A 27,416-nucleotide genomic window follows, 5' to 3' on the forward strand; every position below is an offset into this window, starting at 1 on the left:
TATAAAAATGCAAAAAGGTAATTTACGCGTTTACAAATGTACACCGAAAATCAAAACGTAAACAGCGCAAAGAAATTAGTATAGAACTGAAGACGATATAAATATATTCTATAAACATGTTCGTAAGTTGAGACGCAAGAGTCCAGTTATTGATAAATCAGTTTACACTGGACGTAGTGCTGTTTCTTCAGCTGATATATGTAAACTGCGGGGTGACAATTATTCAGACTTGGCAAAACCTCATCAATCTGATGATTTTGACAAAAACTTTAAACTCACTATTGTATCAAAACTTCATGGAACAAAATCGTCATAATCATGATCCACTAGATGATATCCTGTATACAGAAATCCAAGTCTCAGAAATCAGATCACATATACACAACCTTAAAAGAAACAAATCTCCAGGACCTGATTGTGTCACAAATGAACACCTGCTATTTGGAGGAGGGATGCCTGTAGTAACCCTCAAACACCTATTCAATCAAATAGTTGCAAACATGATCCACGTAACTAAAGGGGCATAACTCTTCCATCGTGTCTATCTGAACTCCTAGAGAAAATCATTTTAAGTAGAATAGAAAAATATACATCCAGTAATCTTCAATCATTCCCCGATGTTTTACAATTTGGTTTCACAAAGGAACATGGAGCAATCATGTCCGTATTCACCGTTTTAGAATGTGTTAATTTTTACCTAGAAAGAGAATCACAAGTGTTTGCTGCATTTTTAGATAATGAAAAGGCTTTAAATCGTATTTGGCACTACGGTCTATTTGTTAACTTACATGACCTTGGTGTGAAGGGTAAATTATGGAACTTACTTTTCCATAGCTATATAGACAGCTGTGCTTTTATTTCCTACAACGGAGAAAGATCTGATGAGTTTCCTATTAAACAAGGTGTTGGGCAAGGTCGAGTTGTGTCAGCATTAATCTTTCTCGTTTTCATAAATGACCTTATATGTGAACTACGGAAAGCAAACGACGGCCTCTCTGTTTATGGCATCTATATACCCTGTGTGTTATTGGCCGATGACACAACGCTCTTGTCTACAACCCCACGGGGCTTACAGTCTTCTCTTGATATTTATATTTATATGCCAACAAATGGAGACTCACCTATAATGCCCCCAAGAGTAAATCACTTGTATTCTTCAAAACACGCCAGCGTCATAATATAGTAACCTACAAGTTTGGCGATGCAACAATTGACACCTCCGACTCCGTCAAATATGGCGGAATAATCATAAACAGTAATTTATCCTGTAAAGAAAGAATCATGACATGTTGTTCAAAAGCAAGAAAATGAGTGAAATCACTACGATCACTCGGCCTCAACGATTCCGACCTCCACTCAGTTCAATGTGTCAATATATGGATAGAATGATTTTGTCTACAAGCTTTTATGAATGTGAATTGTTACCAGCCTTATACGGTAAAGAACTTGAAATGATTGAATATACACAACGTTACTTTGCTCGTCATATACAAGGATTTGGTAAAAGACATCCAACCGATTCGTCTATTTCTAACTTGGGAATGTGGTCAATGAATGGCTACATTGATAAATGTAGACTACAATTATTAGGAGGGCTCTGCAATAACGATTGTAACTCAATAACAAAAAAATCTATTTTGGGCTCACACTGCTACTAACGCTATTGTCAACATTAGTCCAGTAAGCATATGCAACATCCTTCTATATACTGCTAAAAAATACCATTTAGATAACTATATAAAGGAATATACTGATAGCGGTTCATTCCCAACTAAATCGGCTTGGCGAGCTCTTGTAATCAGACGTCTATCAGAGAATGAACAGTACATCTGGAGAGAGAGAGAGAGAGAGACTAGCACAGAGACCAGATCTTTCACGATACCACAAAATTCATAAACGGTTACAAATGCATGATTGTTTTTATAATATAATGTATCTTTATCCACATTTAAGACAACCCCTGCAACTTTGTATTAAAATCGGATCAAGAGCAAAAGTGTCGAAAGAATGTAACCATTGTAATAGACATTGCTATGACTATGATTGCCATATTTTTTTGCACTGTGAAATGTTTATGCCTGACAGAAAAAAAATTTTCTCGTGCCTTAATTGATAAACTTCATGCAGATGTATATGTGAAAATAGATATGCTTGACGATGATGAAATGCTTTCATTCTTTCTCGGTGCAGATGTCCATGACATTGTAAATTATTTATTCATAGCATTGTATAACATGATTTCATTGTTTATAGTCAAGTAATTTGATTGATGTATTGTAAATAATGTATTTGCCCATGCAAAATCTTCGGATTCAACTCTAGGGGAAATAAAGAAATTCATTCATTCATTCATTCATTCATATGTTGTATAGCGTTATAATGCTACATCCAGAATTGAGAGAAGAAATACAGTTTGCCATGAGGATTGGATCCAGGAGCAAAATATGTAAGGGTTGTACAAAATGTAATACTTTTGCTAATGATTATCATCACCATGTCATCTTAACCTTGAATGTGTACGTTCTGAGAGAGATTTCTTCATTTCGACTCTCATTGGTAATCGTTATGCTGAATGTATGTTAAAACAGATATGATAGAAGAAAACTGTGGCATGACTTATTCCCATTTAAAAGTTCAAGGAAATTTCAAGATAACATGCATTAGTAGAGAAGATAAGTGCGAGAAGGACTTAGCACATGATAGATTAGCTGAGAATAGCCAACATCTCAGGACACAGAAGGGGGGGGGGGGGGGGGGGAATAGTGTCCTACTTTCGCAGTCTTGAGAAATTGATTAGAGATACGTTAGGGGGAGGTGTTAGCTACAGTACTTCTCTAGACAATGAGATAAAACTCATAAAAGAAACAGTCGACAATTTGGTGCTTAAAACTATGCAACTCAAGGATTTGGTTGTTGGTGACCCTGATGAAAGTAAATAGTCAGCGACTTACTTTGATGAGGTGAAACAGAGATATGGACTGTTAATGACTGATGTTAATGTTTGGAAGAAAAAACAAAACCATTTTAATGTCGAAGGTGATGAACCAGATAATGTGAACCCAGGGGATTCTGTCAGTCAGAGGGGCGATAATGCTGGAAGTCATATTGGTTCCATACATTATTATTATTATTAGTAGTAGTAGTAGTAGTAGTAGTAGTAGTAGTAGTAGTAGTATTTACAGATTTAAATTTAAATGAAAAAATGCAGCAAAGAGAGTTTGGGTGATCCTGGCACAGTCAGGCTGGTTGGGCTCATCATCAGCTCAGGGCCCTTGCCCTCTCTATACGCAGCTCAGACAGTGAATGGGACTTCTCCCAGGAAGCGCTGCCTAGTCAAACCCACTAAAAACTTTTCGGAGAATGTGAAGACACCCCAACACTGCAGCCTTCTGCATTACCCAGATTGTCAGAAGGGCTGTATTCCTAGTAGCAAACCCTGGTACTCTCCCAATGTCAGTCAATAGATTGGGAGGTACCAAACCTAAGGCACCGAGAACATCGTGGAGTCGGACAACTAGGTACTTGGGATGCAAGCGTGATATTTCGAAAGCGAGGTCCGCATATTTGCCATGTTTTTCCTCAATCTTGTCAATCACATGAGTGTCAAAGGGGACAGAAAATTCAATGATATAAATGATTTCAATGGATTTATCAAAAAGGACAAGATCAAGTGTGTTGGCCTGGATACGTCTGAGGCTGTAAATGGGCCTAGTCCAAAGAATTTTGTATGGATCATTTTCCATTACGCCCTCTACATATTCCAGGTCGTACTATGGATGGACCTCTGTGTCAAAACCACAAGCATGGCGAAGACGGTAATAAAATGATCGAGCTACACCATGATGTCGTTTAAGATACTGTGTTTGTGCCAAAGCTGGGCATCCGCTGACAGTGTGTTGGACAGTTTCATTAAATTCATTACATAATCTACATTTCATATTTACATTTTGATGCAAAATCACACATTGACGGTTTCGAATGGGAAGTGACTGGTCCTGAGCAGCAAACAAATCAATCGAAATCGAACTTTAACATCACATGCTCTCTCTCTCTCTCTCTCTCTCTCTCTCTCTCTCTCTCTCTCTCTCTCTCTCTCTCTCTCTCTCTCTCTCTCTCTCTCTCTCTCTCTCTCTCTCTCTCTCTCTCTCTCTCTCTCTCTCTCTCTCGTAATTGCGTAATTGATTTGCGCATCATGTGCAACATGCTGGATGTCCAAAAGACCTGCCTCAGCAAGTAACTGCGTCCATGTATGTTTCCAGTATCTGTAGGGCTAATGTTGACAAATCAGATGTACATCATTTTATTTTTATTCAAATGGATTCCAATATAGGCCATTGTTGGATGCATATTTAAAATGTTGGAGATACATGTAGCTTATTGACTACACCTTTGCTGAAAACACGATTGTCAGTGTTAATCGATTTGAGCATTGCAGGCATGATATTTGAAATGCACTCGAACAAATTTAGTGTGTGTACTCGTTTGCAAAGTGATTTATTTCTTTTGACAAATACGTCAAACACAACACGTCCCCACACGTCAACACAACCACGGACACTGATCCACGTACAATAGAAGTCTTTCACATGCTACACATACCATGCATACGCCTAGGATGTATAGCGTATTTCTTTGGAGCATACCGTGAGCACTTATATATATGCAAGTAGCCGGCTATACTTTCAAGGAAGGTAATTGCATTCTGCCTTTTTACATTTATATTCAAGTATTGTGATTATCATACTTTTCGTCTGTATTGTGTTACATCATTTACATATTTTTAGCAGGTACGTTAGTCGAAATTGTAAGCATTTGTAGTGTATAAAGAATTACAATACTTAATGATAATTAATGAAACAGTGAAACATATTGGTAAGTAAAACTTGCATTTATTTTATTCAAACCTAAATTTCTGGCATTATTTACGTGAACGATTGGATGTTTTTAATGTTAAACGTAGCGCTACAGTCAGCAGTATTCCAACTTCATCGTATTTCAACTTTATCACGATGGTAAGTATATCAACGACAGTTATCACATTTTAGTATGTTATTATTGATGTATTGTTTCTGATATTTTCGGCAAATCACATTGCTCTGCTTCAGGTCTTTCAGAGCAAAGACAAAATGCCTATACTGATTATATTGATGCATTCCCTCTCGTGAACCAGCTCCTAACCGAGTCTTCTATATCACACCTGATGGCAGTGACAAGTTATTGTCTATTAGGTACTGTTTTCTCTACAAGTTACATACATGGCGTTTTGTATGAACGAATAATACAGTTTCGTTACACCATGTTAGTTGTTTTGCAAGGACGCATTTTGAATGGATGTATGAATGTATACTGTTGGAAATTCATTTTGTGGTATGCCAAGATATGCAAGTTACTGAATGGAAGCTGTAAGCAACTGATTTCAAATCACACACTAACTTACTCACCAGGCTGATGTTTTGATTTGAGCATTTCCTTTCAGATCAGACAGAGCGATTTTTCGGAAACAACCGCGACAACCATATTGTTTTCAGTACAACTGATAATTATATGTCAACAACAGAAGCAGTGATACATCCGCTTTTGAAAAGACAAAGTATTAACGCTTTTTGGAAGCACTTGAATTTTCTTGTGGTTTGTAGCAGTGACTGTATAAACAAACTTATGATAAAAGTAAGTACTTATTTTGATCTTTGAATTGTAATTGATGTATTCCGTTTAGTTCTGTGGGTGAAGAAAATTCGTTTCCAGATAACATAAATATTGATGAACATGTTCGAATTCATTATGTATTCAATTTCGGCCTTTTCTCATTTCGCTTTATCATTCTACTGCCTCTACTGATGCCCAGTTCCTGACTGTATCAGAATATCTCCTTGAAATATTCAGTAAAGAATATTTAGAAACAATCTTACTCATATATACGACATTGCCTGCAAGATTAAAAGACTTTGTCTATCATTGTTTTAGTAAAGTATAAATGGTAGTTTGTATTGCGCCTGTTTATGTACATTTGGAAAATAAATACATAAATACTCGTAAATGTCTGTTTAGGTTCACCAGTTAGACGTCGACGTCGGCAAACGTATCCTTTTTTCGTCATTTCTCAAGATGGGTAATTATTCCAACTGATAATCACATACATTCTACATCTACGACAGACATGGTATTTGACAACATAAACATGATCACTAAGGTACGTATTATTGGAATTTAGTGACAATAACTAAAACAAGTAAGAATTACCATGATACTCGAGCAATAAACTTGATCTTATTTCATAATCTGAGGATTGAAGACGGAAAGGGTAATAGAGAATCAGTATGTTCCTGTTATACTTGGTTGTTGACAAACAGGACAGACTTGATCGTTCCAGAAGTTTCGTGACGTTTTTAGAAGGCTGTACCGACATGAGGGTAATCGGGGCCTTTTTGCCACCTGACAAGCATCTCATATGCCTGCCAATACGGATTGAGTACCAGACTGATAAAAAACAATTCTTGCCAGCGTCTAACACTATTCCGGAATTAAGTACGGCGCACAAACCTCTTTCAATATAAATATAAACCACGCATTATGGTGCCTGTTTCTTATTGCTTCTGCTACTTATGTGATTACTTTTGTGAATGTAAACCTGAAACTGTGTTTCAATATTATGTGTTAATTATTCCTTGGGCTTGTGTGGTCATTTACTGATTTCACAATTTAGTTCTGACGAACCGATTCTTGGGTTCATCCTTGGGGTTTCAATTTGGAAATCAACTCATGACCGAATACCTCACCAAATATCCATTTAATTTCATAGTTTCATAGGTTGGTGATAAATTATACTAAAACTTACTAATAACAACATAATTGTGCGACTGAGATTTATGATGTATCGAAGAGCCCTTTTACTCTCTAAAGATATTTCAAATGCTAAATCTATTGTGTTGTCAGGTAAAAAGGACTATAAGAGAAAAGCCGTCACAAAGAATGGAAGTGCTGTCTTTGCTGTGGGAACCTCACGGAAGGGAATGGGGTATTGTTGCTGCCAGTTCATACTGGAAGTCATTCCCGAACACGAAATATGGTCTGAATGGAAGAACGTTACGGGTTGCAGCGCTTGAGGTGTGCATTTTCATCATAAGAGCTATGACCATAACATGCATGGAAAATTTAATTAATGAAACATCAATATTAGTTATTAAGACTTCTAGTAGAATCACATATGCTGTAAGGCAGACCAAGTAAACGGGGAAAAAACTGACAAACCAACATTAATAATTAGAAAAAAGCCGCACAATTCCGGTGACTATTTTCATGAACATGGTCACAGCTAAATAATGAAACTCAATGACAGCTTAATCCGTTATCCATGTCCTCATATCTCGCGTTTTGAGATTGTGTGTGGGGAGATTCATGTTGTTTTTGGTTTTTTTACTCAGTGGTTACCATATGCAAACCGAGAGGTTATCGACGGAGAGATTGTGTACACTGGTGTTTCTGTGGCGATACTCTAAAGATTATCCAGCACATAAAATTTCAGGTAAGAATGACATCTGTTTTTACAAAGAATACAGTATCCCTGACAGCCATGGCAGTTTGACAGATTCCATCTCAGGTAATGAATACCGTTCTTTTGTAACAGCCATAAGCATATGGCCAACTGTCAAATATCTCATTGCCAAAGGACAACACGTTCTTGTTGCATGTAGCAAATAGACAACGAAGAGTCCCCCTTTCAGTGTGTTTTAATAATTATTCTTCAAATTTGTTCATTTTGTTTCTTGACTAACGCTTTATTGAATTTTGCATATAAATTCGAGTTTTCGTAAGGAAAAAGATTTTGAAGAACGAAAATTAATTGACAGTACTCGATATTTCCTTCAAATCTATTGTGATCTGTACTTCCGAAGATATACCGGCATCGCTGGCTCAACACAAACTCCAACGTTATCTACGCTTAGGTTAGGATGTTTTGCAACTCATGTGTTGTTAATGTTAATTGTATTGACCAATGTGACGTTGGTGGAGCCGGTAGACCCTCAGTGGGGAGAGAGAAATCACACGACATGGAACGGAATTGTAGTAATGCTTCAGAGAGAGGTACAGTCCATCGTCCTACACTGAATAACCGCGCCAATACACATGGCTTTTCGAATATCAAACACTGTCCGATTATTGGCTTGCATATTACACACAGAGATGGGGATATATAGACACTGACAAATAGAAGATTATTAAATACAAGATAATTAAGATATTCCTATTGTTACATCAAATGTGTAGTGGATTATCAATCACGAGATTCGTAATGATCATTAGATATTATTGTGTTTGTGGTTATTTTGCCAAGTATAATATTATAACAATCAATGCATCCATGCGCGTTGCAATGCGAACTGGGTAGTCTCTGGGGCAGTATTTATAACGTCGGCAAGACAGTCGGCAGTCTACAAGAAAACAGAAATGGAGATGACACAATAGACCGCTTTAACGTCCTGCTTCAAATGGGAGATCTACCTGCATGGTCTCATAACCATGTTTGGCGTAATCATCCTGTTTCTGATTCTGCAAAAAGTGAATCCAAGACATGGTGAATTAAAGCACAGCCTGCGAGTATCTGACATTGCGTTTCTGGGGATATTCATCCCCTTACGCCAAGGTAGGCATACATTGTTTGTTTCATTATTACTACCATCATGGGAGGGCGGTACAGAAAGGGTTTCCGCCCGTGTGTCACTTTCCTTTCCGAATCATAACTGAAAGACTGCTCAATATTTCTTGATCAAACTTAGCAGTTTTCACTTTTACCCCAACAGGTGCTGCAGCCACTCCAGACTCACCGTCGTCAAAAGTTCTTCTTGGATTCTGGGGGAGTTTCTGTATCGTAATCACCTCCGTGTACACAGGGAACCTATTTGCATTTCTAACTGTCACTAAGGAATATGTTCCATTCAGTACGCTGGAAGAAGTGAGTCAACAGGACGAGTACGATGTCGGAGCTTCCAGAGGGAGTTACATAGACCTATCATTAGAGGTACCACGTTTTTTATTCTCTACACTCTAACACACGATATACATGACACATACACAATCACACACATATATTCACACACGTACATTTGGTATATTTTCGTTGTAAGAATATATATCACCCACAACACTGACGAGAAATTACAATTTGGAAATACGTTTCCCAAATCATGTATAACCAATCGTAGAAATGAAAATTCATAGAAATTCACTAAAACTAGAATGATAATGGGATTATCATAATATTCGTTAATGCATTAAGAGTCCAGAAACCACAGTAAAATGTTTCCTTGACTGGTAGAACAGCGATAAAGGGACATTGGTAGCCTGCACCTGGGAGCTGCATTGGGTGCACTCGTGCAACCATCGCCCGATTTCTATCACGATACCGGCAGAGATACCACATCCAACAAAGATTGCTTATTACCCGTTTGAGGACCGCTTCTTAACTGCAAAGTCATCAGCATCAACTGCCCTGGGACTTGCCAGCCGCTTCACTGCATCCAGACTAATGCGTCGACATGGTCATCGGACCTTTCCGCTGATCACGTTGATGCGTCAACGTCGACGGCAAAGACTCAGGTGGACACCCACACTGAACAACTATTGCAGAAAAGGAACAGACTGAAAGTCCTGTTTTCTGTTGAGAGCAGGTTCCAGCTCTTTAGAGCAAATGGTATAGTACGTGTGTATCACCGTCGGGGAAAGCTCGCTTTTGTGTCCAGGAGGCTGTTCCATTTGTGGGTGACAGCGTAATGATTTAATGTTGAACGCTAATCTCATAGCTCAACGTTACATCGACGAAGGATTGAATGACGTAAACCAACGTTTTACGTCTAACTGTCTAGAAGTCACTGGGACATGCGAGATATTGATCGTGATCAATTTCTTTCCATCCAGAGTGACTTCAGACTTTAGTTTGTGTTTATTGTGACTGCAAACTGACGATATGCCCCCTTGTCCTGTCATGTTAGTATGTTCTCTGTCAGTGCTGCAGTCTGCATAATTGCTGTCTATTTGCATATTTCATCATTACAAACGGTACATTTGGAATGTCGTCTTGGAGTGTCTGTTAACAGTGACAGACTACATTTATTTCACAATAGTTAAGATCACAGGCCAAAGTACATATTCTGATGACGAACAATACAAAAGCTCTTTAATCTTAATAATGAAAAGTTCAACTTAAATATATCTACTCGCCACCAAATGAAACGCAAACCACATAGAGAATTATATACGTTAAGATGAGATGTTTAAATACAAAACTAACATTAAGTCAAGTGTTATTACAGAGTGCCTTTATTCTTATCACGATATGCTGCACGTTATTTCCAAACTTTACACGCTAATCTGTACGAGACAAATGGTGCATCTCGAGTCATGGATCTATGATTTTTGTCATAAATAACCTGAATATATTTAACATGTAAATAAGGAAATGCTGCACAGATCAATGAAATTTTAAACTCGTCTCAACATAACCATTGCCATTTTTAAAACAATAAGTTCAAATTCGGAATTCAACATCAATACCTGATCTGCGTCCAGTTTCAATCATCAAGTTGTGACACCCACTTCAAACGAAAACATTTGAAATCACAGGCAATATTAAGGAAGTGTCTTCCACAATCACCTACGACCGCCTCATTGCTTGCAGATTTAGGTAAAGAGAGCATTATTTTGCAAAAATAATGTTGTATTCTTTCGGTTTGTTCCTATTTCATTACACCCCATATTTGTGCACTACAGGTAAGGATGGGTAGAACAAAGCTGTCAAAGAGACGAGAGGCCATATTTTTGGAAAGTCCCCCACATGCTGTATTTACTTTATTTAGTTTGGATGGGTTCAATGAAGTGTGAACGATTAAAAAGCACTGGTTAAACTGTGTGAACCTCCGAGCTTTGATTTCATTGTCAAACAAGGCTCGTCTAAATCCCTGTATTTGTCTGATTCAGCAACATCACAGTCTGAGTTCCGCCAAGGATGATGATCTGGTTTGTAGTGTTTATCTTATCTGTAACGTTTATTCATACATTTTCCTGCACGTTCGTAGAAGCAATGAAGCATATGAATAGAAGAGTCAATTTTTTTAATCTATTCCCACAAGCATGCTGTCTATCATAGCTTTAGCTGTAGCGTCTGATATTACTGTTTTGAAAGTATCATCCAAGTGTGGGACCAAAATGAACCTTTGGTAAGAAAAGTCATTTCCAAATTTTCCTGATAGAAAATTTAATTAGTGTTTCACGTTAAGAGTACAGACGATTAGAAAATGGTCGGATTCATCGTGCTTATATATAAACCTCAAAGTAAAATATTTCAGGGAAGAAAGCCGAACTGATATTTACATAATCAACCACACAATGTCCTTTATTTGCCACACATGTAAAATTATTGTCTCTATCACTAGGGAATCTTCCATTTAGCACTTGAAGCAATTATATCAATCTCCTTCCGAAGTTATTTATTTGTTTGTCTTTGTTTTTACAAGGCATAAAACAACTCGTCACAATCATACCATTCACCTTTACTACTGTTACAATCTCCTAGTTTGCATAGGTTATCATTATTATTCCCTTCAAAATTGGACGAATCTTCTGGTTATAAGTGCACTGAACGTAGCACAATTCTTTGTCAGTTTTCAAGAAGTTTTCAAGTTTATCAAAAAGTAAATATACTTTAATAGAAAATAGAAAATTTAAATTTAAATAGAAAAATTCATTTTACACACTTACCCAAAGGATTTTCAATAAAAACAGCTATTGCACCATGTCTAATTTTTTTCTCTCCATGTCACGTACATTTTATGGGTTGATAATAACAATTGACAATAATCATTTCGGTATATGGCCATGTTTCTCAAAGACATACAATTGAAAAAGTGGGCACAACGTTTTTCACACAAGGCATCACTTAAGTGCCGTTTTACTCATTGGCAGTTTTTTTGAAAAATACTCTCTTTTTGTTTTGTGTTAGAATTTTAACATCACTGTTAAGGTAAGTTATATGTGCCACTGTATTGTGGTTTTTGTCTCTATCCGTCTGGGATAGTCTTGTTTTTATTGGACCTGTGGCCACTGTCCTATTGTTGGCTTGTTTAGACTAACGAAAGTTTAGCTGGGGTAAATAAAGTTGGGGTTGATGTTGTTGCTGAGGCTGTTGCATGTTGTCATCTAATAGGGACAGACCGTTCTGTTCTCTGAGTCCAATTTCTCTTGCGTCAAACCTGACAGATGTCGTCGTTTTCTTCGTCAAAGGCAATTACAAGTTTATCATAGGAGAGAAAAGCAGTTTTGCAGTTTCAAAAACCAAAGATCGGTGGTTAAAAAACATTTGGTGGATTTCCTTTCCATTCAACCGATGTGCTCTCTCAGTGAGAACTGTATTACCATTTTGTAAGTTCAGCGACGCACACATAAAAACTCGTACCTTTTTCTCGTATTCTTCCCACGGTTAATCTTTGCTTTCGCCACGCCCATGTATTATTTAATTAATTCTTCGTGCCTGAGATTCTAAACAATCACACTTTCATTCCACTGAAGAAAATTATGATCGTGGCCCAAAGTTTGACTCCACAGCCCCGAGAACCATAAGCAAAGTCATTGACAACAATAGTCATAACCCCTACACGGGGATGGTTTACCACGTTGTCGGCCCTTCGGATAGAAAAGACTAATTCTACACCTCCACATTTCAGCAAGGACACCGTATTTGTGTTGATGTTTAAGAATATCTTTATATGCACGCGAATCAATTGTTAGAAGCCAATGTGTGTCGTATACCTGTGCATTAAGTATTATTTCGGGAACTATTTTCGAGGCGTGACTTCACTTCATTGCCGACCTTGACCTCCCGTGTTTTGTTTTTTTGTCAAGCTTGATATATAGTAGCGTATAGGTTGGTACAGTGCTATGTGTCTTTATGCAGTTATAACGTACTCGTACGTACTATGATGTATAATTTCAGACCTCTATTAGTTCCACGTTCCAGTCATTGAGGCAGATGACGCGACGTTCAAAAATGGCAGACAACGTTACTGCAGATGAGGAAAGGCAAAATCACATGAGCAATCTTATTGCTGGGCATTACGTTTTGCTATTGGATGAGACGACCGCTTCCCTTCTGATGGCAGAGCGTTGTGATATATCGCGACTCCCTCAACGTTTCCTGCCGGTCCACGCAAGCTTTGCGTTTCCTAGGTTATCTCCCTTGTCACAACTCTTCGCCAAGGAGTGAGTGTTCTACGTCGTCTAATATGATACATACCATTTGTTATTTATGTAGATTTTGTGCAGGTATATGTGTAAAATATTGTTATTCTATTAAATACAATGTGTCCTTTGTTTGTAACAGGTTCATGCACATGACTGAAAACGGTCTTATTTCAAAGTGGAACAGCATACTATCACCAAAAGCAAGGCAATGTGTGGACGCCTCAGGACACAAACCACAACAGTTTAAGTTAAGAGATTTTGTAAGTGCATTTGTGGTTTGTGCAGCTGGAATTTCAATTGCCACCATCATTCTGATATATGAACTTCTCATGAGACGTGACAGAAAGAGGGATTCGTTGTCCCATTGTGCGCATTGTGCTAGTTGAGGTGTATCCGTGTAAGACAACTTTGATGAGTGTTCAAAGTACTGCGAGGCTTCGATGTGGGGGGATTAACTATTGAGAGCTAGCCTTGAAACAAGAAAGAGCTGTACCTTAGGTTTTTTCAAGTACGTACGCCTGAGACTGAAAACTCAAGTTACCACATAGGAAGAGCTGTCGTTTCCATTTGTTTGATCTGTAACAAATACTTTTGCTGTTGTACGGAAATTCTCGTCAAATGTGCTGGTTTTAGTGACTGTGCACATGGAGAAAATCTGTTCGGAAATGAATGGCAGGAAATTGATAAGATTTGTTCAAACTACGAGTCAACATGCACTCGTTTGGAATTATTGTCCATACAAACTTCACTCAACAGTATGATACAGGCATCGCTGTCTTTTAGAGTGTACAATCCCTCACCGGGAATGAACATTATAGCACAAGGAAGCCTTCACAGACGATCTCCAAAAATGTCACAGTGTGACACTTTCACCGTTTTGTTAAATGTGTTGGATTTTTTATGTGTAGTACACTGTTATTTAGGTCCGTGTCAACATTAATGCATGACATTTCCAGACCTTTCTCATTTTTACCCAACCGTTAATGTTTAATAGCATAAGTAAATTGTAATGTGCATAATCCCCGTCCAATAGTTTCGTTATGCGCATCCGTTAAATGAGCAATTGTAATTATTCTATGCATGTGTTTAATTTGTGTAGCTGTATAAAATGTCCATATCATAATAGATCTTCAGGTAGTCTAATATTCGAATTCCGACTGGCTGGCCATGGGTACTGATGCGCCGGAAACGGGCGGAGTTGGGGCTGGTATGTTTAAATCTTCTTGGGCGTATATGATATTCCGTTCACTACGTATGTCTCGGTGTATTGTTGAAATGTCATGTACTAAATGTTCTGGAACAGTAATGCCGATGTTGTCCCTCATTGTCCCCTAATTCAGTCTAATTTCTTTCTATTGATTTTTCCTAAATATAGTGCGTCTGATTAAAATGATACTGCCTGTGTACACTGTAGTTGTAGTTGAACCACTAAAAAATATATTTGCAATAAACGCATGTATCCAAATATCATACGTTTCTTTGTTGTTGTTGTTATTGTTGCTGTTTCACGGATAAAATGAAACGTACAAAGCACAGTGAAATCTCGCGAGTTATACATTATTTAAGGATTTGAAAATTTGCTAAAATGGACTCAAAAGAGTTCGTGAGAAATTACTTTAATAAAGAGGTGAGGTGAGGTGAAATTGGGTAAAACGTCGCGTCCAAGATTATTGCACTTATATAACGACGTGCATCCAGAGCGCCAGACAGGGTAACAACAGGTACCATCTTTTAACGTCTTTTGGTATGACGCGGCCGGTGATCGAACCCAGGATCTTTCGCTCTCTGGACGGGCGATCTACCTCGAAAACACGGAGGCGGTCACATTTGTACTGAAAAGCTAGACAGAGAATTTGGTTCGAATCCATAAATTATTTCATAAATACTCGAAGAACTTCCCCCATGTTTCGAGTCTCCTGGAATGCTTTGCTGAGTACGTTTCGATATATCTGAAAACGCGAGTGCCTTGTATTTACGCGCCCATGTACTAGACCCTTACAGCAATAATAATATTTATATTTGGCTACAGTCATATATATTCGTTTTTCTACCTTTTCAGAACGCTCAAACTTATGTTTAGCCTCAATAGGACTCCATGCTGTGTTTTGAAACAAATAGGTAAAAGAGTATGAACCACATTTTCTTTCGCCTTCAGGTATTAAAATCATAATATTGTAGATTGTATTTCTCGACAAATTCTTAGGTGTGGTGGTACAGCTTCACCAATATGTGAATGGTACGATCGTATGGACTAATCCTTGATGGACATGGTGACTCTTCCGTGGAGAGGAAAGTGCTCCCCTCTGAGATGTTTACTTGGGTGAAACCAACGAGCATAGGTATGGTGATGACATAATACCCCACGATCTACGGATCCTGGCTTAACTACATGTAAGGGACACAAGAGTGAGTGAGTGAGTATATTTTTACGCCGTTTTTAGCAATATTCCAGCAATATCACGGCGGGGGACACCAGAAATGGGCTTCACACGTTGTACCCATGTCGGGAATCGAACCCGGGTCTTCGGCGTGACGAGCGAACGCTTTAACCACTAGGCTACCCGACCGCCCCAAGGGACACAAGAATGAATAGCGAATTGTTGTGCCTTAATAAACCACTGTTCCCCCCTGTCCCGTTCCCTGTGTCATGTGATCATGTCCCCTGCCTCCAGTAAATGTGTTCTCACTATTCTATAATTACAGTCCTACATTTGCATTATGAAGATCTAGTTGTTGCAACCAAGGGAACGAAGTACATTAAGATGAACTGTCAAATTATCAAATTATTATCTAGTCATAACGTTAAACCTTTAGTTACTATTTCTACTTAGCTATGGGTGATTTTATATCGATTGATGCATCTTTACACGCCGACGCAATGTATCCGTGGAACGATACATTAGGATATGCGCCTTATGTTAACAAAGATTGGAAGATGATTACCGTTTTCTACTACACTGTCCTCCATACCATGACGTGAGAGTGCGTAATTGTTATTAAGTTTTTGCACTCATAGACTTGGAAACTACACAATATGAATTATCGTTACGTCTCTCCCACGCTTTGCTTCTTAGAAAAGAACTGCTTACATAATATTCTGTATCATGAATCAGTTGGGTTATGAACAGAACACTTGACTCGGCGTCCTCTCTTTAGGCCTACACCTCGAACCTATCTTGATCTGGGTTTTTTATTTGAATTGTAAGAATATTTTGTTGTTGAGTTGTATTGAAACGGGTCTGTCACATAAGCGATAATTTGTCATGCACGTATTCTATTCATAGTTTTTTTCAAATATATTATATCATGTGTGTTGCTACACAAAATCCTCTCAAATCGTAGGGAAGTGAGCTGTAAGTACAATTAAGCTTGGGGAAGATACCTTGAGTGAAGCATAAAATGAACATGCCGCGGTTCATAAACACCGTCGTTATTTCATGTAGTATGAATATGAATAATTTTGAGTATAGGAGAATTAACATAGTAAAGGTTTTGTGAGGATATTATAACTGGTGAATTCTCGACCGCATGACCTTTTGCTTAAGTGACAATGTGATTTCTAAGGTTCGTATCTTGCCTACGCCACAATACATCTGATCGTACGTAACATATTTTCTTTGCCAGAATGAAAACCTCAGACATTCCTTCTATTTATTGAGGAGTGGTGACTATGGCATTTCGACAGGAAGAACTGTCACAGGTTGCATTGCGATGGTACACACAGCCTGGTTTTGACGGGGTCCGGGGCCTGGACATCGGCACGTTGTGTGCTCATCAAGTTTCACATCTCTTCCTGCGGGAATTATCTGTTGTAATGCCCAACAGTTGGAACCTTGAAAGCACAAGGGCATACGGTGTATCAAGTTTGCCTCATTATTATAAATATATCCTTAACGAATAAGTATTATTCTTCGTATTCTCCGTTAATCTGGTTATCATTAATGCTTTCAAATTTTATTGAATGAAGATGACCTTACATTGTAGTTTCTTCCATGTAAGCACTATTTCAGACCGCGAAGGTTATGATGAGTATACTGAAGTGAGAATCACAACTTTGCTATTGTCTTTCAATCCAATTATGTTTGGTTATTCATTGCAATTAAGTTTGGTTAATGCTTAATATAAACCATTCGTCATTCTTTTAATGTAATCACGATTTGTAATCTTTACAATATACTGTACTCAAAATTTATCATTACTTTGTTTAGGTTCACATGATATACAATATTTCGATATTATCGTAAGACCATGGCAAGCAATGAAATTCAACATAACATCACGTACCATTCGGACATATAGGACAGCACACGTCGGGTTTGTGAACAGGGTCGACACAAGGTGTAAAGAAGCAATCGGCAATGGCACACACCTCCCGGCCTTGGCTGCAGAAGCAGTGTTTGCAGGCTGAAGGCTGGTAGGAGGAACCTTCAGGGTGGAACTGGCCATTAACGTGGCACCCGGGCTGGAGCGTTGGCCCGCGGGGCAGGGAGACCGCTGTGGGTAGCAGGGACCCGATGCAGGAAACAGCCAGCAGGGAACAGAACATCGATATCGCCATGGAAAGCAGAATAGAGAGTGAAGATTCTCAATTAGGCATTTCACCTAGGTGTTACCGTATAGATCTGAATCCAGGTCATGCGATTGTAAGAGATAAGACAGGAAAATACATCTGTTAAGTTAAGACTTGGAAGCTTGTGTTGTATGTATATATGTATAGTGTGGAGGAAAGCAATAGGCCTTTTTGTGGAAATTTATCATATAGCGTTTACCTCATCCGATACAGCATTTACCGAACATGAGTTGACATTATCACACAACATGCTGTTTACCTGACGTACTGATTACAAAAAAACAATACACAAGATTGTTTTCGCGTATATCACCATTTGTATTCTTGAATATGTCTTACTTGAAACAAATCTATGATTTACTCTCTGATAACCTGGGGTGTTTACTGTCCTGATTATAACCATGTCTCTGGCATTTACCGTCCTTATTACCGTGCATCATATTATCATGTCTAGCGTGTTTACTGTCCTTATTAACCATGTCTGGTAAGTTGACTGTCCTGCTTATAACCATGTCTAGGGTGTTTAATCCCTTACTATGACCATGCCTAGGGTGTCCTTTGTCCTTATAACCCTGTCTAGGGTGTTTAATCCCTTACTATGACCATGCCTAGGGTGTCCTTTGTCCTAAAAACCCTGTCTAGGGTGTTTACTGTCCTTCTAATGACCATGTCTGGGGTGTTTAATGTCCATCTTATCACCATGTCTGAGGTGTTTAATGTCCTTCTTATGACCATGTCTGGGGTGTTTACTGTCCTTCTAATGACCATGTCTGGGGTGTTTAATGTCCTTCTTATGACCATGTCTGGGGTGTTTAATGTCCTTTTTATGGCAATGTCTGAGGTGTTTAATGTCCTTTTTATGGCAATGTCTGAGGTGTTTAATGTCCTTCTTATGACCATGTCTGGGGTGTTTACTGTCCTTCTTATGACCATGTCTGAGGTGTTTAATGTCCTTCTTATGACCATGTCTGGGGTGTTTACTGTCCTTCTTATGACCATGTCTGGGGTGTTTAATGTCCTTCTTATGACCATGTCTGGGGTGTTTAATGTCCTTCTTATGACCATGTCTGGGGTGTTTACTGTACTTCTTATGACCATGTCTGGGGTGTTTAATGTCCATCTTATGACCATGTCTGGGGTGTTTAATGTCCTTCTTATGACCATGTCTGGGGTGTTTACTGTCCTTTTTATGGCAATGTCTGGGGTGTTTAATGTCCTTCTTATGACCATGTCTGGGGTGTTTAATGTCCTTCTTATGACCATGTCTGGGGTGTTTAATGTCCATCTTATCACCATGTCTGAGGTGTTTAATGTCCTTCATATGACCATGTCTGGGGTGTTTAATGTCCTTCTTATGACCATGTCTGGGGTGTTTAATGTCCATCTAATTACCATGTCTGGGGTGTATAATGTCCTTCTTATGACCATGTCTGGGGTGTTTACTGTCCTTCTTATGACCATGTCTGGGGTGTTTACTGTCCTTTTTATGGCAATGTCTGGGGTGTTTAATGCCCTTCTTATGACCATGTCTGGGGTGTTTACTGTCCTTCTTATGACCATGTCTGGGGTGTTTCATGTCCTTCTTATGGCAATGTCTGGGGTGTTTAATGTCCTTCTTATGACCATGTCTGGGGTGTTTACTGTCCTTCTTATGGCAATGTCTGGGGTGTTTAATGTCCTTCTTATGACCATGTCTGGGGTGTTTAATGACCTTCTTATTATCATGTCTGGGGTGTTAAATGTCCTTCTTATGACCATGTCTGGGGTGTTTAATGTCCTTCTTATAACCCTGTCTTGGGTGTTTAATGTCCTTCTCATGATCATGTCTGGGGTCTTCACTATCCCTATAACCATGCTAAGGGTCTTTACTGTCCTGCTTATAACTTTGTTCGTCTAGGGTGTTTATTGCTCTTCGTACGACCATGAAAAGGTGTTCACTGTCCTGCATTGATGAATATAGTTCACACGTTTTGTCACACCTGTGTCTATATCTGTTGACAATAAGGTCACCTAATTCTGTATCGAGTTCTGATACCAACATTATAACATGCCATTATGGCGACATTGACGTTTCTCCTTGCTTGACTTTATGCAGTGCAACTGCCCTTCCAGCCCTAACCTAACCACCACCTACTGTACTGAATGGGTCATCCTATCGTCCGTCACCGTGTGATACTTGCTTCTGCAATTAGTGGCGTGTCGACTGTATGATTGCAGATTGTTTTATGGCCAACTGTGTTGAAGCGCGCTGTGAAGACACCAGACGCTTGCTGTCCTACTTGTCCAAACGGTAAGGGATTGTCTTTTGAGTTCATTGTGCATGTATACCTCTGTTGAGAATAGGCTCTGTGAAACATAATTAATGTGTCTGTTCTAAAGTGATAGTACACGCTCTATGAAGGAAACACAAAGCATTTACGCATGGTTATTAACTGAATGTATTTGGGTATACACGTTTCTTCGATTTATAACTATTGGTAAAGTGTGTTTCACCGTTTGCAAATAACATGCTGCTTGTGAATATTTAGAACTGAAATGAACGAACCGGACGTCGGCATAAAACTATTTCATAAAGTGATCTGATCAGTTTCGTGTGTCTACATTTATCCATCAGATTCACTGACAGTGCATTTCTGTTATATGGCCACATGGTACATGTTTCGATACCGCAAACATTCGCCTTACTGGTACGTAAAGCCTTGAACACGATTGACGGAAACGTTCTTTCCAAGTTCTCCGATATATAGAAACAGTTTAATCGATGTCACTCTAAGCATATTTAATAATGAGTATGTGCCAAGAGTTTTTATACTACTAATAAAATGAGCAATATATTATTTTTCTCTATTATTGAACGTCATTACCAACACATGATACAATATTTGTCTTTAATTAATTAGGTCCCTATTGTCTGGCGAGCAAACAGAAGATACAAGCTGGGAAGGATGTGCAAATAGATGAGCACACAACGTGTCGGTATCCTCACCAAGCCTTCGGCTTACGTCAGGCGGTATGTAACGTCACTGCAGCCGCTGTGGCACCACTTCCATAATTGGATGTACACACGTACAATAAATAACACACATGGTACATAGACTTTGTTTATTTGTAGAAATTAAAACAAATGTACTTAGTGGCGCTGAATGAAGAGACAGTTTCAGTGAGTGAGTGAGTGAGTATGGCTTTACGCCGCTTTTAGCAATATTCCAGGGACACCTGAAATAGGCTTAGCACATTGTGACGAGCGGACGCTTTAACCACGAGGATACCCGACCGCCCCAGAGACAGTTTTACTGGAATCAAATAGACGATGGTTTCACTGTTGCCACAGATTTACAGATATATACAGGGTAAGCATAGAAACTTATATGTAATGTTTGTGGACTTCTCTAAACAATTTGATTCTGTATCAAGAAGTAAAATTAGTGTTTTATTTGTTCTCACGGGAGGAGTAACAAAACGGTAAAGTTATTATATATCTATCAAGATTTTTACTTGTGACTCTGTGTGCGACAAGACCATGTGCTAAGCCATTTTCTCTTCTCATTCTATACTGGTTAATTTGCTGAACAGATAAGACGCTATAATTATGGGGAATTTCGAATACACGCAGACAGTATTAAACTATTTATGTAACTCTTTGCAGATGAAATTGTTTCGTTTCCATTGTACTATAAAATACCTACAAAGGTTGATACAAACACAATAAGAATTATATTGTTATAATTGAGGCTCAGTGTTATTATAGATAAGACTTGGGTTATTGTGTTCAGTAAAGGTTATATACTAGCAAAAAGGTATGGTATTTCAAAGGCAAAATATGGGAAAGTTACTTCTTATAAATAGTAGGTGGTTACATTTTCAAATATGTTGTGAAAGCAACATATTAATAATGCAGCGGTTCAAGGGAAGAATCTACTGTTCCGACTGTTACATAGTGTACAAAAGGTAAGTGATCTCTACTCCAAGACGTCCTTAAAGTGTTTGGATAATAAGATTTTCCCATTTCTTATTTGGCGCTGAAGTACTGGGACAATGTGAATCTAAAGCAATAAATTCATCTTTGTGCGTGTAAAAGATATTGAGGAACGAAACAATGTACTTCAAATGTACTGGTGCATGGGGAGGGAGTGTGGACGTTGTGAACCATTGTATGTATCCCAATATATCACATTGATAACAAATGGCTGAAAACACTTAATACGAGGGGCGGTCGGGTAGCCTAGTGGTTAAAGCGTTCGCTCGTCACGCCCATGTGGTTAAAGCGTTCGCTCGTCACGCCGAAGACCCGGGTTCGATTCCCGACATGGGTACAATGTGTGAAGCCCATTTCTGGTGTCCCCCGCCGTGATATTGCTGGAATATTGCTAAAAGCGGCGTAAAAACCATACTCACTCAATCACTCACTTAATATGAAATGTTACCTTTTACCACGTAAGTGTTATATGATGATGATGTTGTATGATCCTGGGCATCACATGCAAAGTATGCAGCAATTCAAGCAGAAAAGGTATTGAAAGAAACACTAAGGTATGTCAATATTTTGGAGATATAAACCATACATCATTCTTTGGAATGTTTGATGTTAAGATAAATCCAATAATTCTATATTGGGCAGAAGTCTGGGGATTAAATAAGTTTGAAGAAATAGAAATGCCAATCAATTTGCCATCCTATCGGTTAGCTAAGAAATGTTATAATATTACGTTAATATATAAGAAGTTAAGGTTGGATACGAAAACATGTAGAATGTAGAATTCCATGTTGAATATCCTCTGGTATGGACAAGGAGAGAGTGATTTAGGTATGCAACAGCAATTTTATATGGATAAATCTCACTAGTAATATAAATGGAGCATAAAAGGCAATGCACGATTGACTTTGTAATAACCTTGTCTGGACCACTTGTATAACTTTCTCTTTATATCGTGTAGTATACGTGTGACTGTAATATGCTCAGAAAAACAATCATCTATTTGCAGAAACAAGGGGAATCTCATGCCAAGTCATCTCAACTTTACAACATAAAAGCGACAAAACCCTGGTACAACTCCGACCATATCATAAACATTGTGTATAAGAATCGTTACCAGATGGTGTTTATTACCTTGTTAGTACTAAGAACTATGCAAGCACATGTACATGTAGGTGTATAAATTGTTGTGAAAAAGCTCATACTTTAATCATTAAAGAAAACATATTCTCTCCAAACGGTTATTACTCTTTACAACATCTCTACTACCACCCATGACAGTCAATGAGATGCTGAGCACGTGCGATTACGTCATTGCTGTAGTCGTCACCGGTAGTTCCAACGTCAGTCCCCGCCACTGTCTGTACATTCTTCACTCCGAAGTTATAAGCAGCAATCCCACCTGAAATCAAAGACCTTGTTTCCCATATCGCACATGTGTGTTTACATAACATACAATGATTAATGAAGATACACATGACATAATCAAAGTTCAAATTATGCTGCATTATCGAACCAAAACCAAAAACTCATCTTATTTAACATGTGGCACCATTTCGTTCTGTCTGTTTCTGGTTTTCTCTTGTGATGGTTGCTGAGAACGTGACAAAGATGGCTATGGAACACTATACCTTGCAGCTGCTGTTCCTTGGTCCAGTTTGGGTGTTTGTTCTGGACGCCAGTTATCTTGGGGATAAGAACATCCTGTATCGCCTGCTTAATGTGCCCTTCACTGTCCCAGGCGTGCTTCTTCCAGTCTACCCCCGAGGTGTTGATGTCACACTGACAGAGAAAATATTCACTTACATATCATAATTAGAGATCATTCGGATTATTCCTAATATAAAATTCCTTTCATCTGAAACCAAATCAGTCATTACATATATGTACTTCTATTACACAAAGATATCATTTCTTTCATTCGCTTGTAAAAGTACTATCACTAAGTACTGCTTTATAACTAAACTTTACTACAAACCTGCATGATGCCATACCCATTTCCTCCATCACCATAGCCTTGTGTAGACTTGATCAGTCTCCCTGCCCGAGACTCTCGACTGGCAATGGCTGCTATGAGAGCAGGGGAGATGTCTGAAAGACACGTCAAGTTTTCAAACTTTGTCTGGAAAATGACTCCCAAACTGAATATATAATTTCAAAGTAAGTTTTAACTCGTACACATGTAGGCGTATAAACATTGGCTGAGGGTAATGGATAAAAGTTTCTGTTTCGTAGATCACATTGTCGAATACCATTCACATTTATTTCCTCTTGCATTCAGGATTTCTGCAAAACATTGGCTCTTTTGTCACACACTTAAGATTGCAAGGTACAGTTACTTCTACAATTCTAACTTGTGTCTTATTTTGAGACAGTCAGTTGTAACCTACTGAGACTCTCTCCAACTTTCACAATGATGTTCTTCAGCTTGCCCAGCTCGGCTAAATCAGCAGCGACCAGAGACTGAGAGGCAGCTACTCCTGATAGGGACGTCAAACATTTCGTATCAACAAACTCAAATAGTAAATCACAAAACAAACATCGTATTTCTACATGCTGCGCTGTTGTGCAGTACAGGTATTTGTAGATGTACACTTTACACCAAAACCATAACATTGCGGCTAAATGTGTACTTTTATGTGAAGGCCACCAAAATATGTAATGAGCATTGGGAGAAGTGGGAGCGTAAAAGACATTTTACATATTACTTATTGCTTCAATAAAGGAATGATATATTATAAATGTCTCATGGCAATGGTAGTGCGTCAAGAAAAAGGGCTAGCTATAGAAACTCATGGATGGTCGCTAGAAATGACTAAACACATTTGACTCTGTCTTGAACATTCCCACCTTTATACAAAACATGCAGAACGATCTGCACTTGCACAGTCTTGAACATTCCCACCTTTACACAAAACATGCAGAACGATCTGCACTTGCACAGTCTTGAACATTCCCACCTTTACACAAAACATGCAGAACGATCTGCACTTGCACAGTCTTGAACATTCCCACCTTTACACAAAACAAGCAGAACGATCTGCACTTGCACAGTCTTGAACATTCCCACCTTTACACAAAACATGCAGAACGATCTGCACTTGCACAGTCTTGAACATTCACACCTTTATAAAAAAAACATGCAGAACGATCTGCACTTGCACAGTCTTGAATAGTAACATGCATTTATTCCTAGCATGTTATCATAATACACTCATTACTCATGGACCGCCCCCGTATTCTAGTGGTACAGTGTCCGCCCGGTGAGGGGAAAGTCCGGGGGTTATACCAATTGAAAGATAGTACTTGTTGTTACCCTGCCTGGGACGCTGCATAAAGGGGCTGAACAAGGACTGGTCGGCTCGGAGTAAGTATACTGTGTCTGAGGTGGGTATTCATGTTAAACTGCGGCATGGTATCTCAGTGGGCAAGCACTATAAAATCGGCATTAGTCCGAACTAGTACAAGCAGCCACACACACACAAACATACGTTAAACCCCATTTTACCTCACCTCATTACCCATACAAAGTATATATATAACATATTTAGAAATCAATTATATAACTGTTTATCTAGACCTGGAAGCGATTTGACAAGTAAGACATAATTGAGACGAAATTGCACTGAACAATTTCTAATATCTCTCATAGCGTCTTGAAAATGTGTGTTGTGACCACTGTCACCGTACCAGCTAACTGTGCCACACAATCGTCACATACCTGACACTTTGAGTTGATCTTGCAAAGATGTCTTGGTAGACGCCCCCTTTGGGTTTATCTTGGTTATATCTCCATAGTAGGTCAAATCCATATTCAATCTAAGTGAATTCCCGTGTCTGTCAAATTCTGACACCTGTAATAGGAACATAGCTCCATCAATATTTCAGTGTTCAAGTGCTACAATAAGACAACTGCAAGTTACTGCAAGTAACACGTGACACCGAGCGTCCTCACAACACTGATGTCGATACAAATATCAGTCAAATGACAACAGGGCGGAGTTTCAGGACAGTAGTGAAAATCTCGATGATTGAATGGGTGGTCTAAGAACGTCGAACTCGTATCAAACATAAAATGTATGTGAGGAAAACGTACCTACAGTCCAACGTCTCGCCCAATAAACGCAGGACTCGGATGCAATGTACGGCGCAGTTATATTTCATTTATTACCCTACATTAGTATTATACTAAGTATTTCTTAAGAGGCACAGATCGCACAGTCGTGAAAGACGCAGCAATTTCCTGTGCAGAGTTCAGTCCCTTAGGTGTGCGAAACCCTATATGACTCGAATCCGAGTTGTACCCTGACTGTTTCTTGATTCTTGTGAGAGCATTACCTGTGCTCATCGGTGTGACCGAGGCGATAAAACTCTAAGACCTGTATCACTCACTCACACGTATTTTCAAAATCATTTGACAACCATCAACATATATCTCGAAGTTCAACTATTTCTCTTTTCAGGGACCAGTAACGTTTTCCCATGTCATTGATTCAAACTATTACAGGTATTTAGCCTCCTCTTACCAAATGTCACGAAGAGACAAGAGTGCCAAGTGGCTTGGTGTCGGCTAGGTCACAGATGAATTGAACAGTTTTACATAATGTCACGATCACCCCACGTATTCGTAGCTTGTTTCTGTTCGGTTTTCCTTTACACAGCCAGAGCTTAATACGTGGGGTCGTCGTATCATTAACAAAACTGGTTGATTCACCGTGAATGCATCAGTGAATGCTTTGAAATGAATCCCAGCTTTCTACAGTTAGAAAGGGTTCAGCATGTACTGATGCTGCGCTGAAAATACATTAATCATCGTTTGAAACAAATATACGTGTAACACCTTTCCCTGTCTATTCTATCACTTGATCAAACATGATTGTGTTGTAATTGGTTTAAAAATAGAAACCTGGAAAGTACAGCACGTTTATGAAAGTTACAACAATGTGTTTAAAGCTGAAAATAGTAGCTGATTTGATAAACAATGGTTAGTGTTGAGTCCCGAAGTTGTATTAAACAACTGTCTGTACATAAGGTTACCACACAAAGGTGAAAGTGCGATGGAAGTCCGCGGACCGCTCACCTTTATTGACTGTTGAACGACAGGCTCTGCTTGCAGCACAAGCAATAGGGGAGGTAACTCTTGCCACGTTACGTGTTATTGAAAGATTCGATTCGTGCCATCGTTGCGTATCCGTCGCCGCGATATGGGATCGTCAGATTGTTACAACACATGCGCAAATAAACACGTTATTCTACAATGAAAACACTGTATGTTTAAGAAGGTAGACATAATGTACTACATCCCAAGGATATGTTTCTTCGGCCTTTCCAACAACATCAAGCTAACACGCCGTGATATAATTGGAATACTTTTTAAACGGCGTTAACCCATCCCATTCATTCACTCTCAGATTTGAATTTTCCGAAATCCCTTTTTTCAGCATGTGTAGATAATATAGGTAACTGAATGTGAAAGGATGTGGAAGATCAGAAGTAATAAGTAATCACATAACATATATTGGATGTTTGTTTCAGGGAACATTTACATTTCGATATGACTTTCTTGTCAACAACCAACCACTGCCTCGAGATCCTGCTCCAGTTAAATTATGTCCTTACATGATTGAAAGCCTAACATTATCC

At 38.7% G+C, this 27,416-nt stretch overlaps 2 protein-coding genes, 1 long non-coding RNA gene and 1 pseudogene across 3 annotated transcripts; 2 read left to right on the forward strand and 2 right to left on the reverse strand.

Annotated features, from left to right (window-relative positions):
- Positions 1–7,431: 7,431 nt before the first annotated feature.
- LOC139467654 (glutamate receptor ionotropic, kainate 1-like) lies at positions 7,432–15,463 on the forward strand (annotated as a pseudogene).
- A 1,404-nt stretch (positions 15,464–16,867) lies between these two features.
- Positions 16,868–17,856, reverse strand: LOC139469220 (von Willebrand factor C domain-containing protein 2-like). The gene is made up of 2 exons (XM_071251358.1): positions 17,515–17,856; positions 16,868–17,062 (listed from the first exon to the last, which is right to left on the reverse strand). Exons 1-2 carry the CDS (start codon positions 17,786–17,788, stop codon positions 16,899–16,901), a joined length of 438 nt encoding a protein of 145 aa, XP_071107459.1. The 5' UTR covers positions 17,789–17,856; the 3' UTR covers positions 16,868–16,898.
- A 1,980-nt stretch (positions 17,857–19,836) lies between these two features.
- LOC139468182 (uncharacterized) lies at positions 19,837–23,005 on the forward strand. Its single transcript, XR_011653673.1, has 3 exons — positions 19,837–20,090; positions 20,701–20,810; positions 22,783–23,005. It is a non-coding gene; the product is annotated as an uncharacterized lncRNA (long non-coding RNA).
- On the reverse strand, positions 22,553–26,907 carry LOC139468181 (glycine, glutamate and proline-rich protein-like). Its single transcript, XM_071249991.1, has 6 exons — positions 26,854–26,907; positions 25,495–25,627; positions 24,164–24,253; positions 23,752–23,864; positions 23,405–23,555; positions 22,553–23,175 (listed from the first exon to the last, which is right to left on the reverse strand). Exons 2-6 carry the CDS (start codon positions 25,583–25,585, stop codon positions 23,039–23,041), a joined length of 582 nt encoding a protein of 193 aa, XP_071106092.1. The 5' UTR covers positions 25,586–25,627; positions 26,854–26,907; the 3' UTR covers positions 22,553–23,038.
- Positions 26,908–27,416: the final 509 nt, after the last annotated feature.

The sequence above is a fragment of the Haliotis cracherodii genome, unplaced genomic scaffold (genome assembly GCF_022045235.1).
Source record: "Haliotis cracherodii isolate W230 unplaced genomic scaffold, xgHalCrac1.p SCAF_2, whole genome shotgun sequence".
In the NCBI taxonomy this organism is placed as follows: Eukaryota; Metazoa; Mollusca; class Gastropoda; order Lepetellida; family Haliotidae; genus Haliotis; species Haliotis cracherodii.